The sequence below is a fragment of the Monodelphis domestica genome, chromosome 6, assembly GCF_027887165.1.
Source record: "Monodelphis domestica isolate mMonDom1 chromosome 6, mMonDom1.pri, whole genome shotgun sequence".
Lineage (NCBI taxonomy): Eukaryota > Metazoa > Chordata > Mammalia > Didelphimorphia > Didelphidae > Monodelphis > Monodelphis domestica.
Window position 1 is genome coordinate 287,672,384 of NC_077232.1, and position 15,742 is coordinate 287,688,125.

General features: G+C 34.9%; 1 protein-coding gene across 1 annotated transcript in view; it reads right to left on the reverse strand.

The window, feature by feature from the left end:
• Positions 1-4,284: 4,284 nt before the first annotated feature.
• GPRIN3 (GPRIN family member 3) overlaps positions 4,285-15,742 on the reverse strand; it is a 39,593-nt gene continuing 28,135 nt past the window's right edge. Inside the window, exon 3 of the mRNA XM_056803329.1 lies at positions 4,285-13,338. Coding sequence (XP_056659307.1) covers positions 10,858-13,338 — 2,481 coding nt within the window. The 3' untranslated portion in view covers positions 4,285-10,857. The remainder of the gene's footprint in view (positions 13,339-15,742) is intronic.

The window sequence follows — 15,742 nt, forward strand, 5'->3', positions numbered from 1 at the left end:
TCCTCAACACTCAAATAAAGAGTTAACAATTGTAAACAGAGAGGCTCAAAGGGGGGAAAAAGGTTTTCCAAAGGATTAAATGATTATTTAGTAGAAATGAAGGATGAGAAAAAATTAAATTAAATTAAAACCCTTAAGGAAAGAATTGAAAGGAAAATAAAGAGCTAAATAAACTTATTCTTCCTAGTAATGGACTCTGTCTTAGTAAATTCTAGCCTAGTAAAGGACTCAATGAAAACTAGAATAGGCTAAGCAAAAATCAGTGACTCACTTTCTCATTTTCTGAACCTCTTTCCACAAAGAATTTCTCTCCATAATTCTTTTAATTGTTCACCCTTTCTCTGACTATTCATTCTATGATTCAGATTTCTTATACCTATCTAGTCCCACTCTATTCTCTGTATTCCTCATGGAATCAAAACTTCCAAGGTTTCCATTCTTGGCTCCCCTCTCTAAGCAGCTTCTGTTAAGCCTGGGGTAGAACCTGCCTTTACCTTCTTTCTATTGTACCTCACTTCTGGAAAAATACAAACTCCTGCAGGGGATAGAGAGAACACTGTCCCATGACAGAACATCTTGCTTCCATGTACTTGATTATGCAGCCTATCACCTTCTTTCCCCATTTGTCTCAAAATCTCCTCCCTAGGTTCATGCCCTCAGGTACCAGTTGCTCTCAGAAGCTCTAACCTAACACCTTCATTCTAAGAAAGCATCAGTTGTCTCTCTAAGTACCAAATCTTCACAGACAACACCTGGCACAAGATGCCCTTCTCTTTTAAAGAACATCTCTCTTGGGGGCAGTTAGGTAGCTCAGTGGATTGAGAGCCAGGCCTAGAGATGGGAGGTCCTAGGTTCAAATCTGGCCTCAGACACTTCGCAGCTGTGTGACCCTGGGCAAGTCACTTAACCGCCATTGCCTAGCCCTTACCACTCTTCTGCTTTGAAACCAATACACAGTATTGATTCCAAGATGGAAGGTAAGGGTTTTAAAAACAAACAAATAAATAAATAAAGAACATCTCTCTTCACCCTTCATCAGACTTCCTTCCACTTCCAAAAACAAGACCTTCTACTTCCTCCTCCCCTCTTTTCTTTTTTAGATTAAAATGTGTAATAATTTCCCATTTATTTTTCATTGTCACAAAATGAGTTGTGATATATTGGTGAATTTTCTGTGGAATTTCTCTTTAGTCCCATTAAGTGATAAAAATCTTTTCATTTAATAAATACTTTGAAGGAAAGTTTTAACCTTCTTTGTTTATTGTTAATTTATTTATTTGTTGACAACTTCAAAATTCCCAGGTATCTCCCACCCTCCCCTCCCCACACCAGAGAAGACATCACTTTACCAAAAAAATGCGTATAGAAACTCTTTCATGTTTCTATTTATCAATTCTTTCTCTGGAGCTAGACATTCCAAACTTCTGAAACTTTTTTTTCAGAGATTTATTTGTGTTGTCTTATTATTTCTATATTTGTATACAATATTTCTCTTGACTTTAATAATTTTGCTTTTCATAATTTCATGGATGTCTGTCTATGTTTTTTAATTACCTGTTTGGGGGCAGCTGGGTGGCTCAGTGGATTGAGAGCCAGGCCCAGAGACTGGAGGTCCTGGGCTAAAATTTGGCCTCAGATACTTCTTGGCAGTGTGATTAGGCAAATCACTTGACCCCCATAGGCAATGGGGCTAAGGGGTAAGGGCTAGGCTAACCCTTGATTAGAACTGAGCACATCAGAAATTCTACTCTGTCATCTTCCCCTTCCTCATTCTATATATCCTTCTATTGTGTAATTTAGTGACCCCAAAAACATTGATTCATCTGTAGGCAGATTGACATAATATTCTGTTCATTATGTTCCATTTCTACCATCACTTCTACCTGACTTCTACCTTCACTACTCTAATGTATATATATATATAATTTATATATATATAAAGAAGTAACTCTCAAGTTTCTCTGATGTCACTCTGTTCCTACCTGCTAATGTCCTTGATTGCTGCATTTGTTCTTCTCTACTGAATTTTTGTTGTCTGGAGTATTTGAAAAATGAATAATCTTTTTAACAATGTTTTGAATACCACTTTACTGTTGAATATCTATCCTTTTTCCTTTGTGCTTGGGCTCAGATTTTCAGGACATATTATCTTGGACATCTTGGACTTAACCATTCTCCAGAACACATTTTTCCATTTTCTCCTACATTTTCTAGTAGGTGCAGAACAGTGTTGTCTAGATTAAAAAAGGAAAATGTGCATTGGTCATAGGTTCAAAAACACTTCCTGGAAGAGCTCAAAAAGTACCTTAAAAATTAAATAAGAGAGGCAGAGAAAAAAGTGGGGGTAAAATGAGAGTGATGCAAGAAAATAATGAAAAAGAGTCAACAACTTGGTAAAAGAAGCACAAAAATACTGAAGAAAATTAAGTCTTAAAAACAGAATAGGCCAATGGTAAAAGAGGCAGGAAAATTCACTGAAGAGAACTCTTAGAAAGCAGAATTGGCATCATGGCAAAGAAGTTAGAAAACTAATTAAAGAAAACAATATCGTAAAATGTAGAATTGTCTAAATGGGGGGGGGATGTGCAAAAGGTCACTGACGATATAATTCCATAAATAATTAAATTTCAGAATAATTCCTTAAAAATTAGAATTGGGCAAATGGAAGCTCATGACCCCATGAGACATCAAGAAATAATTAAACAAAGTCAAAGGATTAAAAAAATAGAAGAAAATGTGAAATATCTCATTGGGGGAAAAACTGATCTGGAAACAGATTAAGGAGAGATCATTTAAACATAATTGGATTACAGAACACCAATTTAAGAAAAGAACCTAGACATCATATTTCAAAAACTTATCAAAGAAAAGGTGAAGTGAGATACCATTCCATGTCTGCTACAAATCCTAGCTCTTCCTTCTTCTAGCTGCAGGAAGAATGTGCAAATCATGCCACTTCTCATATCTTTAGTTTTTCATTTGTAAAAATTAGGATGCTATTTGTACTCCTTTCCTTATAGCATTGTTGTAAAGAAAGTACATTATAAGTCTGAATTATAGAAATATCAATTATTATTATTATGAATAAAAATGTGTGAATGTAGATCTAGATAAGGTATAGTTAGTTATTCAATATACATATCTTATTGTGTAGGTTTTTTATATATATAATTATATTAAAATAGAGTCCAGGGCCTAGAGGTAGGAAGAAGTGAGTTCAAATCTAGCCTCTGACATTTACTACTTGTGTACACTATTCAAGTCACTGTTTGCCTTGCTTTCTTCTCTATAAAGTGGGGACCATAAAAGTGTCTATCTCCCAGAATGGTTGTGAATATCAAATGAAAGAATAATTAGCACAGTTCCTGGCATATAGTGTTACATAAATGTTAGCTATTATATATTAATAAATTGTGTATGTACATATATACATATATATATATATTTAATTTAGGGATTTCTATCTTCCTTGCCCTCACTTTTACATAACACTTTTATTTTAGAATTTAGATATTTCATAGAAGGCACATCTACAATTACATTAATAGTATGCTCATTTTAATCTCACACAACACAAACAAGATATGTGAAGGGAGTAAATTATCTAAATTATTCAAATAAGTGACCTTACCTCTTGTCAATGCTGAGGTTAATTAATTAAGGCGTATTTAGTAACATGCAGATATACTAAATATTATATTTGCAATCTTTGTGAGAAATACTTATTTATTCTTAGGGGTTATAAAAATAAGAATTTTTTCTACCATCAATAATGAAAGAACAATTCTGTCCGTGTTTACTTATGGATTCCTCTGTTGATTTTGATTTATTTCCTAGTCATATGCATGTGCATATCAGAAGACAGAATTTGATCTTAACCTGTGATGCAGTATGCTTTTTTCCTTATACACATTAAAACAGAAGTACAAACACTCTCAGGCTAATGCATTAATTAACAAAAATTACTTCTTTCAACTACAATAGTAAAGATAATTCTTTTCTGTATCAATATCACTGGAAATATATTTTAAAATTTCTATTTAAAAATTTAGCAAGGACTTACTAAATGACCTCATAACTTTTCGTCTTGTCAGGCATGGGGAGAGTGACAAAAATAAAGTCATTTCTTGAACTACAAATGTTAAGTGTATTCCTAATGTTGGAATATGACAGAAAAAAAGTGCCTTGCACACATTCACTATATTGTGCTCTATACACATCCAAAAAGTGATTCCATTTTCTTAGAAGCAGTTATAGAAATAAGAAAAATCAGCAACTGCTGAGGACTTTTGCAAACAAGTATATTGTTTAATTCCAAAATTAACAAAGAGTAATAACAACAATGATGAAAAGTAAACATAGAATCCTTAGCCCAGAAATAGATGCAATCTTCCCTCCCCTCCCCATACCTAAATCCCCATGATACATTAAAGATACAAATACAAGAAATCATGACTTTTTCATTAAACCCTCTTGAAGAAAAGTCTCCTTTCATGCTCAAGTCATTAGACCATTTTATAGACATCACTATGGTGGTTGTTTGCTAATTAAACCCTCCAGAAGACCAAAAAATGTTTGTTTCCTGAAGTATCAATGTTCCACCCAACCATCCTACCACCAAAGGATTAAGTCTGTACCCAAGTCAACAAAAGATGTTCTATTCTGGAAAACTCTACTGAAATACTTTTTCTTTTACAGAGAATAAATCATTTGAGACTTTTTCAGAGACACGAATACACACATTCTCCCCTCCTTCCTCTCTTTAAGTTCATTTTATCCCATTTTTAAACTATGGAAACAGTTCTCACTTGTTCTGCCTGGTAATTATTTGCACTGAGTCAATCTACTGATTCTGAATTGATGCTATACAAGCGAGAAAATTAAGTATATATGCCAACACCTTTATTTTCTTATCCTGTTATGCACATCCTTGATTTTCAGTCACAGGGAGCCATAGTAATGTTATATTTATCCTAGTCAACAAAAGAATCTCTTGATACAGAGGGCTGACATACCTGGCCCCATCATTACTAATTCTTTCTAGTGTTATTCTTCTTTATGGAACCTGGAAAGATAGTTTTCCAACTCTGAAGGAGGAAGCATCACTATTGGTAATTTATAGCCTGGGTTCTAGGATTCTTGGAGTAAAAAGGAAAAATGTAATGTGCATGTAACACACACTTGCTGGTACCATTTTTTTTCTAATGCCTTTTTTTGACACATTATTGCTTGGCTTTGACCAGAGCAATTATTCTGATGGTTTATGTCTTAGAATTATGTGTCTTATATTTAAATATAGTTGAGTTGCACCATTCTGAAAGCTGTGATTTCTTTTACTGAGGTTTCAACACCAGAATTTGAAAATGATCATCAAAAAGCATTTCCCTGATAGTCAACCTCTTGCATTCTACAATATGTTGTTGTTTCTTTTTACACCTATGTACATATGTATTGGTTTTTACTACATATTTAGAGAGGTTACTGAGTTGTGGCAAGTGGGTAGTTGAGCTGGTAAGTGTTCATACTTAAAATGATTGCTGGCAGATATTACTAATTACTTGTGAAACAGATGAACTTCATGATTCAGTCCATCTTGATGGTTCCTGGTCATTGTCAACCAAGCCCATTTGGTGTTTATGGTTAGGGAAATTGATGAAGTTAATGATTGATGAATTTCCTCTTCCATGTGAACTATGTCCTTTGGTGAAATTTGAAGATATTCTTGATCCTATATCAATGGGGAAATGGCATTATGATCGAAAGAGGGGCCTCCTCTGTCCCCTTTCCCAAACTTTCAGAGTAATGATTTCATTCAAAGGAATAATGAAACAAGAAATGGAGAGTTAATTCTGCAAATCATCTGTCATTTTTCAGGTGGCAGTAACTAACTTCCATTTGTGTAGAACCCAATCGGTTAGGACACTAGTGTCAATATTAAATAAGAAGTTAATCTTTTAATGAAAAATCACAAATACCAAAACAGACACAGACTCCAACTTAATGAGTAGGAGAGGGGTGACGTAAGGATAACAGTTAAGGAAGGACAAGCTGCTGAACTACTTAACTGCTTATTTAATTTTATAACTGTCACAAACAGCTATTTGCAGGAATCCTAGCATCATTTAAATTAGAACTACAATATAAAATAAACAGTCTCATTTGAATGGTGACATTGTAGAAAATTACTATTTAGTTATCATAAACCTACTAAACAAAACTAAGTTTGCCCTATTTCCCTAAAAAATATAATCACGCATATACAAATGCACACATTTACACACATTCTACTTAAGTTTGATAGATTTTCTTTAAAATACTAAGAAATGTGAGAAATCTTTGCTGGGATTCATCATTAAAGTGAACAGATACTTCGCTTACATTAAAGAATCTAAATAAGAGCTGCCTAGCTAAAACAATCATTAACCTAAATTCACATCATGATTCAAGAGTATCTTTTCTAAAGTAATGGAAAATGATTGTGATACACTTTTGGTGTGATTATAGGTTATTCAAAGAAAAGAGAAATAAGCATTAAAGTGATCACGAGAAACAGAAGGAAACACCAAAAGTAAAAATTTCAAGTAATATTCTATTTCTGCTTTAAGCATTTTGGAGAAATTTTAGGGGACAGGTTTTGCGCCTCTGATTAAATTATACTCAGTACACCAAAATGACTAAGGGAAGTGAAACGTACTAAATACATTGTATAAATCTCATTTGAGGTTGAAATTGAAAAGTTTTCTGGTTAATCCTGATTTTAAAAGAACATGTAATTAATGCTCCATTTCCTTGGGACACAGGTTTTAAAAAAAATTAACTATTTTTTTTCCAACCTTTACCTTCTGTCCTAGTAACAACTTTAGGACAGAAGGGCAAGGGCTGGGTAAATGAGATTGAGTGACTTGCCCAGGGTCATACAGCTAGGAAGTGTCTGAGGCAAATTAACTGTGTATTAATAGACAAAATTTGAGCCTGTGGTAACCAAAAGGATACATTTAAGAAAATTAAGAAACTCCTAAGAAAAGAAACAGGAGAACATGAATGAAATTTTGATATAAGAATCAAATCAATATTGCTGTTATCATAAAAATAGAAAAACAAGAATTTAGATTTTTTTAAAATGATGATTCATTTCCAAGGAACATATTATTTCAACAGTTTCTATTTCATTTCCATTTTCTTCTGCATACTGAATTCTAGCTCATTTCTTTCTCTTCTTGTTTAGTCAGTACAAACATCTCTATTAATAAAAATAATTTTCATAGGATGTATAGTTCATAGGAAATGGAAATTATCCTCCCCCAAACTTGCAAATTCAAGTCTCAAGTTAAATAAACTCAAAAGAAAAAAAAATCCTCAGTTTCACCAAAGAAAATTTGAAACAATTATCATAAATGTTGGTCAAATGTAAAAAGAGAATCTTCTTGAGTTGTTGGCATTCACATAATTATTGATGCTACTTTAGTCTGCATTGTATGCCTCCATTTACACTATTGGCTGAATATAGCAACATTCTCAAAGACTAGTTTAATGGAAAAAGTTAATAATTTAGAAATATCATGAGGTAAGGATATTGCTATCTCAAAGGAATTTCACACTACAAATAATTCTTATTAGCTACAATCATATTTCTGTGAGTTTTTAAAAATCATTTCTTTTTTATGACTCATTGGTCAGTAATTTAGTATCCAGCAGTGCCTTTTACATTTTAGGTACTCAATAAATATATGAAAAACAAATAATTATTGCTTTGTTCTGAAATACTTCATGATAGTTATTATATAATTATAAAAATAACATTTCATGTAATGACCAGAAAACCTATAGCATATGACTATAAAGTAAAATTGTGTAGTAGAAAATGATAAATTTATGAGAATTAAGGGAAACATGGGAAGAAGCATGTGAACAGATACAAATTGAAAAAGAAAAAAAAAAGAGAAAAAATAGTAATTAGAAGAATAGGAAGGAAAGATTCTCCAAAAGAAAAAATAAACAAATGAAGATCATGAAACATATCTCCTCCTTGCAACAGTGGGGGCCTACTAGGACAAATGTATAAATTGTCAGACATGGTCACTACATCTAGTAAAAAAAAAAATCACTATTTTTCTTTGTTACCAGAAAATGTTTAAATGCACGGTTGTGGAGAAACACAGGTGATGTGAAAAAAAAAAAAGGTATTTTCTAAAAGCTTATTCTGAAAATAAGAAAATGAAAAGCCTATGAAAGTAAAGTTCGATGTCAGTACCAGACACTTATCAGAATTGCTACCTATGGAATATTTTTTAACTAAAAAAAAGTTTTAAGAGTAAAAAATACAGCTCCTTCTCCAATAGACAAAAGTCTATAATTTCACTTCTTTGGGACATATATACCCAAAACATTTTGGGCTCTGCTTCACTTAAAAATATATGAATGTGAACTCATAAACAGTATTATTTGACCTATAGCTTGCCTTCTAGTGTTAATTTTGATGACTGCTACTATATACTGGGTGTGTGTGTGAGTGTGTGTGTGTGTGTGTGTGTATGAAGGAGAGATATAAAGAGAGAGACAGAGACCATTGCAAATACCTATGGATCCACACAATTATGCCTGGATATTATCATATACTAATAATTTCAAGGAAGGTATTTCTATTTCAAAAAACTATTTTAACATAGTCCAAATGGCCAATAACTCAAACTTTTAAAAATAGTACTATAATTTGTTTTCAGGGCTCTTTCTCTCAAAACAATTAAACGGTTGCTTCAAATTGGCTTATGTGTGTTGAAGGAAAGTCCCTTCAATGGACTATTTCAGACTTGTGACAGGACATGGACATGTTTTGCATAGAATGGTCAGGCATGGATGAGTTATCTGCTTCAATGCAAGGAATAATAATATCAATAAGATTACAGATCTCTCTGAATATTATTATTTGAAGATAAGTGCTTTCACTATCATTCGTGCAGATTCTAATCTTGTCATAGTACAATCACACATAGATGAATAATTAAAAAAACCCCAAACCCCAAACCCATGGAATAATCTTTATTCCATGTCTTGAAATTTTATGGCATTAAAACTAGGTTTCCTGCCTTGTGTTCAGAACCTGGAAACCATGATAGTTTAAAAAACAAATAATTAAAAACCAACTAGAGGACTTAGTGGGCACAGAATATCGTATCAGATGCTGAAAAAATGATCTATGCTCAGAGACCTGTACTTTAAGGAGAAATTAACTTTTTACGTCAACTAAAACTAATGACCTTTTCAGTAGTTTGTACCATCAGTGCCTCCCGTGTAAGAATAGGCTGATGCTCGCCTCAGTGAGAATCATTGTGATGCATGTGATAGATGAATGAAAGAAACCCCCAAATTGTGTTTTTCTGATGAGGTGTATGATAATCCTTTTCAAACTAAATTAATCAAGCCACTTCTTTTCTAATTAACAAACTTTAACAACAAGCCCAAATTAGATATGGAAAGAAGGCATTAAGTACTCATATAGCACCTACTATGTGCTAAGTACTGTGCTAACAATTTTTTATAAATGTTATCTCATTCTATTCTCACAACAAACCAACAGGGTCAGAGTATTACCGTCCCTATTTTACAGTCGAGGAAACTGAGACAAGGTATATTGAGAGGTTTTTTGTTTTGTTTTGTTATGTTTTTTGCTCATGGTCACATATCTAGGAAGAGTGTGAGGTCAATTCATATCTTCCTGGCACCAGTTCCCAGCACTCTATCCATTGTGCAATTAGTTCCTCTGAAAATACTATCTGAAAAAAGTTCATGTCTCACAAATATTCACTGCATTTTCTTGAATTAGGTCTGGGACATATTAAATGGAAAAATAACATGATGTATTTTTTTGTTTATATAATTATTAGAACAGGAATCAACCACTTTATTCTTATTACTCATGTGGCTTTCCAACAGACAATTAAGTGATAAATAGGTTTTTATATTTGCTGAGTTTCTTAGAATTTTTATTGTTTTTTTTTCTTGGTAGAACATCACAGGAAAAACTCCTCTCATTAATTCAGATCAAAAGACTTTTTGTAGGTTAAGAATATGAAATTGTATTAGAGAAGATCATTGAAATCTGACTGTAGTATTTCCATATTTCCATATAAGATACATAATACATATTATCTTTTCTATGCAAGAAAAGGACTAATAAAACTTGCTTGTTTTTTGCCAATATTCTGGCAGGACCAATGTGTTTGAATGCTTGCATATTCATATAAACATTCATTAATGTTGGATAATTCTTTGTGTTTTAAGGATTCTTTAATTTCTAGAATTTGTCTTATAGATAAATGAAAGTTCAATTGCATGCTTTGTATTAATTATTTTCTACTTAAAACTTTTGTGTGTTGATACCACCCTTTTTGAATTAAAATCATAGAATTTAGAGCAACTAAGAACCTTGAAGATTGTTTGGTGCAGCCCCCTAATTTTTCAGATTAGGAATTTGGGCAGAAAAATTGTAAAAGAATTTGCACTAAATCTTTACTTTTTAATACAGAATAATGATCTGAAATCAAATAACTCCAGTTTGCTAAAGTGAGGAAATGATATAAAAATGAAATAGCTCACAATGCTTTTTCCATGAATATTCCTATTATCTGCTTCTTATTTCCGGTTTAGTTTGTAAACCTACACTGAAATATGTTTCTCTTACTCTATTTTTTTCTTTAACTATAACATTCAAATGGACAAAGTTCTTTTAGAATGAGTTAGGGCACCATCCTTATGATTAGCAGACTTCCTCATAAAATGTATGGAGCCTTGATCATAGACCAACATGCATGCCCATTGTACTCAGTGTGCACACACCCTTCTATATACACATTGTCTCCTTTAATCTAACACCGATGAGGGAGCAGGATGGACACAGCAGTTGGGACGCCTAAAGTTCTGCATCATGGCCTGGAACATATTGTGTTGCCTTCCCTTAAGCTTTTTATTTGAAGATGTATCGGAGGAAATCGATTTCCGGTTCTGGTTGCTTTGACCCTTAATCAGTTTCTCGTGTTCCCTGATTTGTCTTTGTAAGTGGTTCTGAATGGCAATGCCCAGAGACTCGGGGTCTAGGGAAGCACCGTACACTTCCCATGTCATGCCTTGATCATCCCATATCACATCCCTGACTTGCTTGGATTGTTTAAACTGGAGCTTGGAGTCAGCTCCGAGCTGCTTTTTCTTTTCTCCAGGCATAAATCCAACCTGAGCAGCTGCTGCTGTCACATTCAGTTTTTGCTCCTTTAAGAACTCACTGACTCGGCTGGCCCGGCGAGGACTTGCTTTGACTGACCGAGAGGGCGTACGTTTGCCGGAATTGGGACTGGAGTCGCCCATCATCTCTGTTGGCAGCCCCAGGCTGGTAACCGCCTTTGCCTGCTTGCTTTCTTCGGACGCTCGGTCCTGGTTCTTTCTGCCTGTGGTGGGAGTGATGGCATTCCCAGGACTCACAGTGAGTCCTACGGAGTTATTTCCTCCGGCAGTAGGACAAAGCAACTCTGGTTTTGTCTCCACTCTGGGTTTTATGGCTGCCTTGGAATCAACAGTCTCCCCCTCTTTTCCTATTTGAGTAGGCAAAGGCTTCTCGGTCGTGCCATCTTTGTCACGGACACTCCAGTCATCGCGTTTGTTCAAGTCATCATCAGGGCTGAGTGGTTCACGCTGTGCATCACTGGAATCACGCTCAGGTTGCTGGTTATTTATGGTTTTCATTGACAACTCAGATGACTTGGGGTCAGCTTTCCCCAAGCCGGGACTCACTTCAGCTTCGTTATATACATGGGCAGAAATGGGATAAACTGGTTTTGCGTTGGGTGGGAGGAAAGTAGTAGGTGTTGACTGTGTAATGATGCACCTTTTTCCTTCAGTGGCCATTTCTACCGCCTGCCATTCCTCCTTGCATATATTTGTGGAATCATTGGAAGTCTTTAGAAAGCAGAGGCCAGAGAGCCCGTTTTTGGAGGCCGGTTCCTCATTTGTGGCTGCTGAATCTGTTGACTTCTTTTCCACTTGGAAAGCTGATACGTTGGAAGAAGCAGCAGCAGCTGCCTGGATGTGGACTTCTGTCTTGTTACCAAACCCGCACGATGCTTCTCTTGGACCTTCCAACTTGTCTAATGGATTGTTCGCTTTACTACTGCTCTGGTAAATGACACACAACTGCTCTTGTTGCTCCAGAGTCTCAGAAGCAGGAATTTCCCTTAAGAACGTTGCAAGCATACTTGGGCTGGTGGCGACAGATCTACTTTCCATACTGGTTATTGTCTGAACCTCAGCATCTTGCCAAATTCTGTTGGCTCTCTCTGCTAAAAACCCACTCTCATCTAGGCTTGTCATGGTACCCATTTCTTTGAATCTGGAGGACAGAGGCTGTGCCTCCAGGGTCTTTTCTTGCTCTGGAAAGCATCCTGAATGTTTGCTACTGAGGCCAGACTGCTGAGATGTCGTGGAGGATTGAGCTGATGTAGTCAAAGCAATTACGAAAGACTCCTCTCTTTCCTCTCTTTCTGAATGTATGGGAAGCCTTGTTTCTAAGTTCAAATCAACTGGCTGCTCACCTCCTTCAGATCTACTCACAGGAGTGGCTGACTGAAGAACTATCTCAGATGTTGTCATCAGAGTTTTTGCTTTTCCTTGTCTTTTTTCTGGAGAGTCAATGCACAACTCTTGGTCTTTGCTACTTTTGTCAGACTTCTCAGGATCCTCTGCATCTGATGCTCCCTGGGGTTGTGGTGTTTTATCAACAACAAGGATGGCCAAGGTCTCCGGATCATCACAAGGTTGGGGGCAGCCAGCATCCTGGTTGACTGGTACCACTGAGTGTGTAAGGTTCAAGTCTACTCGTGGAGCTGGGACTTGTGCTGCATGCTCACTGTGACCTTGAGGTTGAGAGCTATCAGAAGGGGTGCTGTCTGTGGGAGATAATTTTTCAACCTCATTGGAGATCCCAGAAGACATGACTGTCTGGGTGAGATCATGCTCAGAATCCTTCATTATAGTTTCTACTGGTCCAGGGCAGCCAAGGTCCAAGAAGCCAATTCTAACTGATTCTGAAGGAAAGCCTAAAAGACTATTATTAGCATTGCTGTAAGGAATAAGTGATGTCTGCTGTGAAAGAGAAGACTGCTGGTCTTGGAGCAACTCCTCCTCTCCTGGAACTACAGTCAGGGAAGCTTTGGTCAGCCTCAGTGAATCAGGCACAGTCCCCATGGACGAACTCTTTAGGACAATCTCTGGGAACCTTCTCTGCTGGTGCCACTGCGGAGTGACAGCTGATATCCACAAGGAAGGCAATGAGGGACAACTCCTCCACAAACAAATCTTTGAAAAAAGGAAAACAGCATCATTACCAACATGTTACTTGAATAGTTTAAAAATACCTAAATTAAATCTTTAAATAAGGATTAGTGTTAATTTTCTTCAAATACACTAAATTCTAAACTTTTCTTCTTGTGAATTTTCCAAGAAGTCTTGAAAAAAAACTAATAAAAAGAATAGGCCTCTGTCACTAATTTTTACTACAGATTTACTTTGGTAATTAATGAATGAATGAAAATGACTTCCAATATTGTTTTTTCCCACCAAGAAGTAATTCACATATAGGGGAAATTATATATTTGAAGTGGGGTACCATTGAATCTCTTCCTTAAAATTTATAATAAGATATTAACCGTTCTCACAAAATAAAATATTTAATTTCTTAGAGGAGAAATAACTACAATATTCTGATTCTAAAGCAGACAAAAACCGAAACTACTGTAGGATAATTAAGCTTAATGAAATCAATTTAATGGCAATATCATATGTCTTAAAACAAAAAGGCTAAAACCAAGTTTCACTTTGCTCTGAAATGAATATAAATATTAATCTTCTAAACTGGCAGTAAGCAACCTAACACTCTTTCTCATTAATAGAAAAGCAGGATGGAATAGTGGACATTGGGCCAGTCTCCAAGTCGGACTGACTTGGGTTCAAGATTCTTGGAAAGCCATTTAACCTCTCAGTAACCAACTCACAAGATGAAGTTTCAGAATGATTGCCATTGTGTTAGTAAGACAAATTTCCGGAACTTTCTACACCAATAAAATTAGAGGTTGCAACTAAAAAATCAACTTGAGGATCAACTGTAAATTGAATACAATTTGGCAAACTAGTCAGTCTCTCTCCTGCAGACTCCTATGTAACAGATCAATGAACATAAAAAGAAGATTGTCCTGAAATTGCCAAGATGGAATGGATGACTTATAGCCATTTATCTAAAGTTTGAGCCAGTAGTCTATTTTATTTAGGTTTGTTATTCTTCTTTAAATTAACATTTTGAATGAAAAATGCAACAAAACATATAAATATGGTGGAAAGGGTGAACATGAACTTTGTGACTTAAAATTAAGTAAATTTTATTATTATCTATTATTCAATAGCCTTAAAAGAGAAAAAAGGAAAAGAAAAAAACAAGAGATAATACACTGAAAAAAATCTGATAATATGAACAATATTTTATACATGGATTCCCACTTTGGCAAAGCAGTAGATAGAAGAATGTATTCATAACTTTGTTATTGCTTATTCATTGTAATTGTACAATATTCCTTCCTACCTTTGTGGTAGTTGTTCCTCCTAATACATGCCATTGTACATATTATTTTCTTGGTTCTGTTTCACTTTGTTTTTGTAAGTCCTGTTATACATCTCTACTCATCATAGTAGCCATTTTTTATGACACAAAAATATTCCATTACCTTCATATATCACAATTTATCTAGCCATTCTCCAATCAATGGATGCTATTTTATCTACTTATTTATTATATCTACTTTACCACTACCATTACCACAAAAAGATATGGGATAAATATTTTGGTGTATATAAGGACTTTATGTTGTATTAAAGACCTTCTTAAAGTATATACATAATAGAGAAATCTCTGGGTCAAATGGTGGAAATTTTTTAGTCACTTTATTTGCATAATTGCAAAATACTTGTACTAATTCACAGACTTACAATAATGTGCTAGTGAGCCCTTCTTTCTAAAACCCCTACACTACTGATTATTCTTATCCTTTGTCAATTTTGCAATTTGAAGTGAAACTTGAAGGATATTTTAATCTGGATATTTTAATATAAGTGATTGGAACACTTTTCATTTGGTAAAGGTTTATCTTTTGAAAGTCATTTGTTTATATTCTTTGTCCACCTAATTATCTGCTAGGAGGAAAGACTTCTGATCTTACATATTTGTTTTTCTTTTATAGATGTTAGATTACAAAACCTTATCTGAAAAATATTATGCAAAAATTTTAGCCCAGTTGACTCCTTCCATTATTGCCCTAGATGCATAAATTTTGTTCAGATGCTTTTCAATTTATATAAAACCTCTGGAATGGTGTTTTTCCATTGGTTCCTTCCATCTTAGAATCAATACTGTGTAGTGGTTGCACAACAGAAGAGTGGTAAAGGCTAGGCAACGGGGTTAAGTGACTTGCCAAAGGTCATGCAGCTAGGAAGTATCTGAAGCCAGATTTGAACCTAGGATTGACCTGGCCCTCAATCCACTGAGCCACCCAGCTGCCCTCAATTTCCCTATTTCTTAACAAGTATAAAACTAAATCCCTGTGGCTAGATGATACAGTGGATACAGTTCTGAACCTGAAGTAAGGAAGAGTCATTTCCTTTGAGTTCAGATCTAGACTCAGGCACCTATTAGTTATGTAATTCTGGGCAAGTC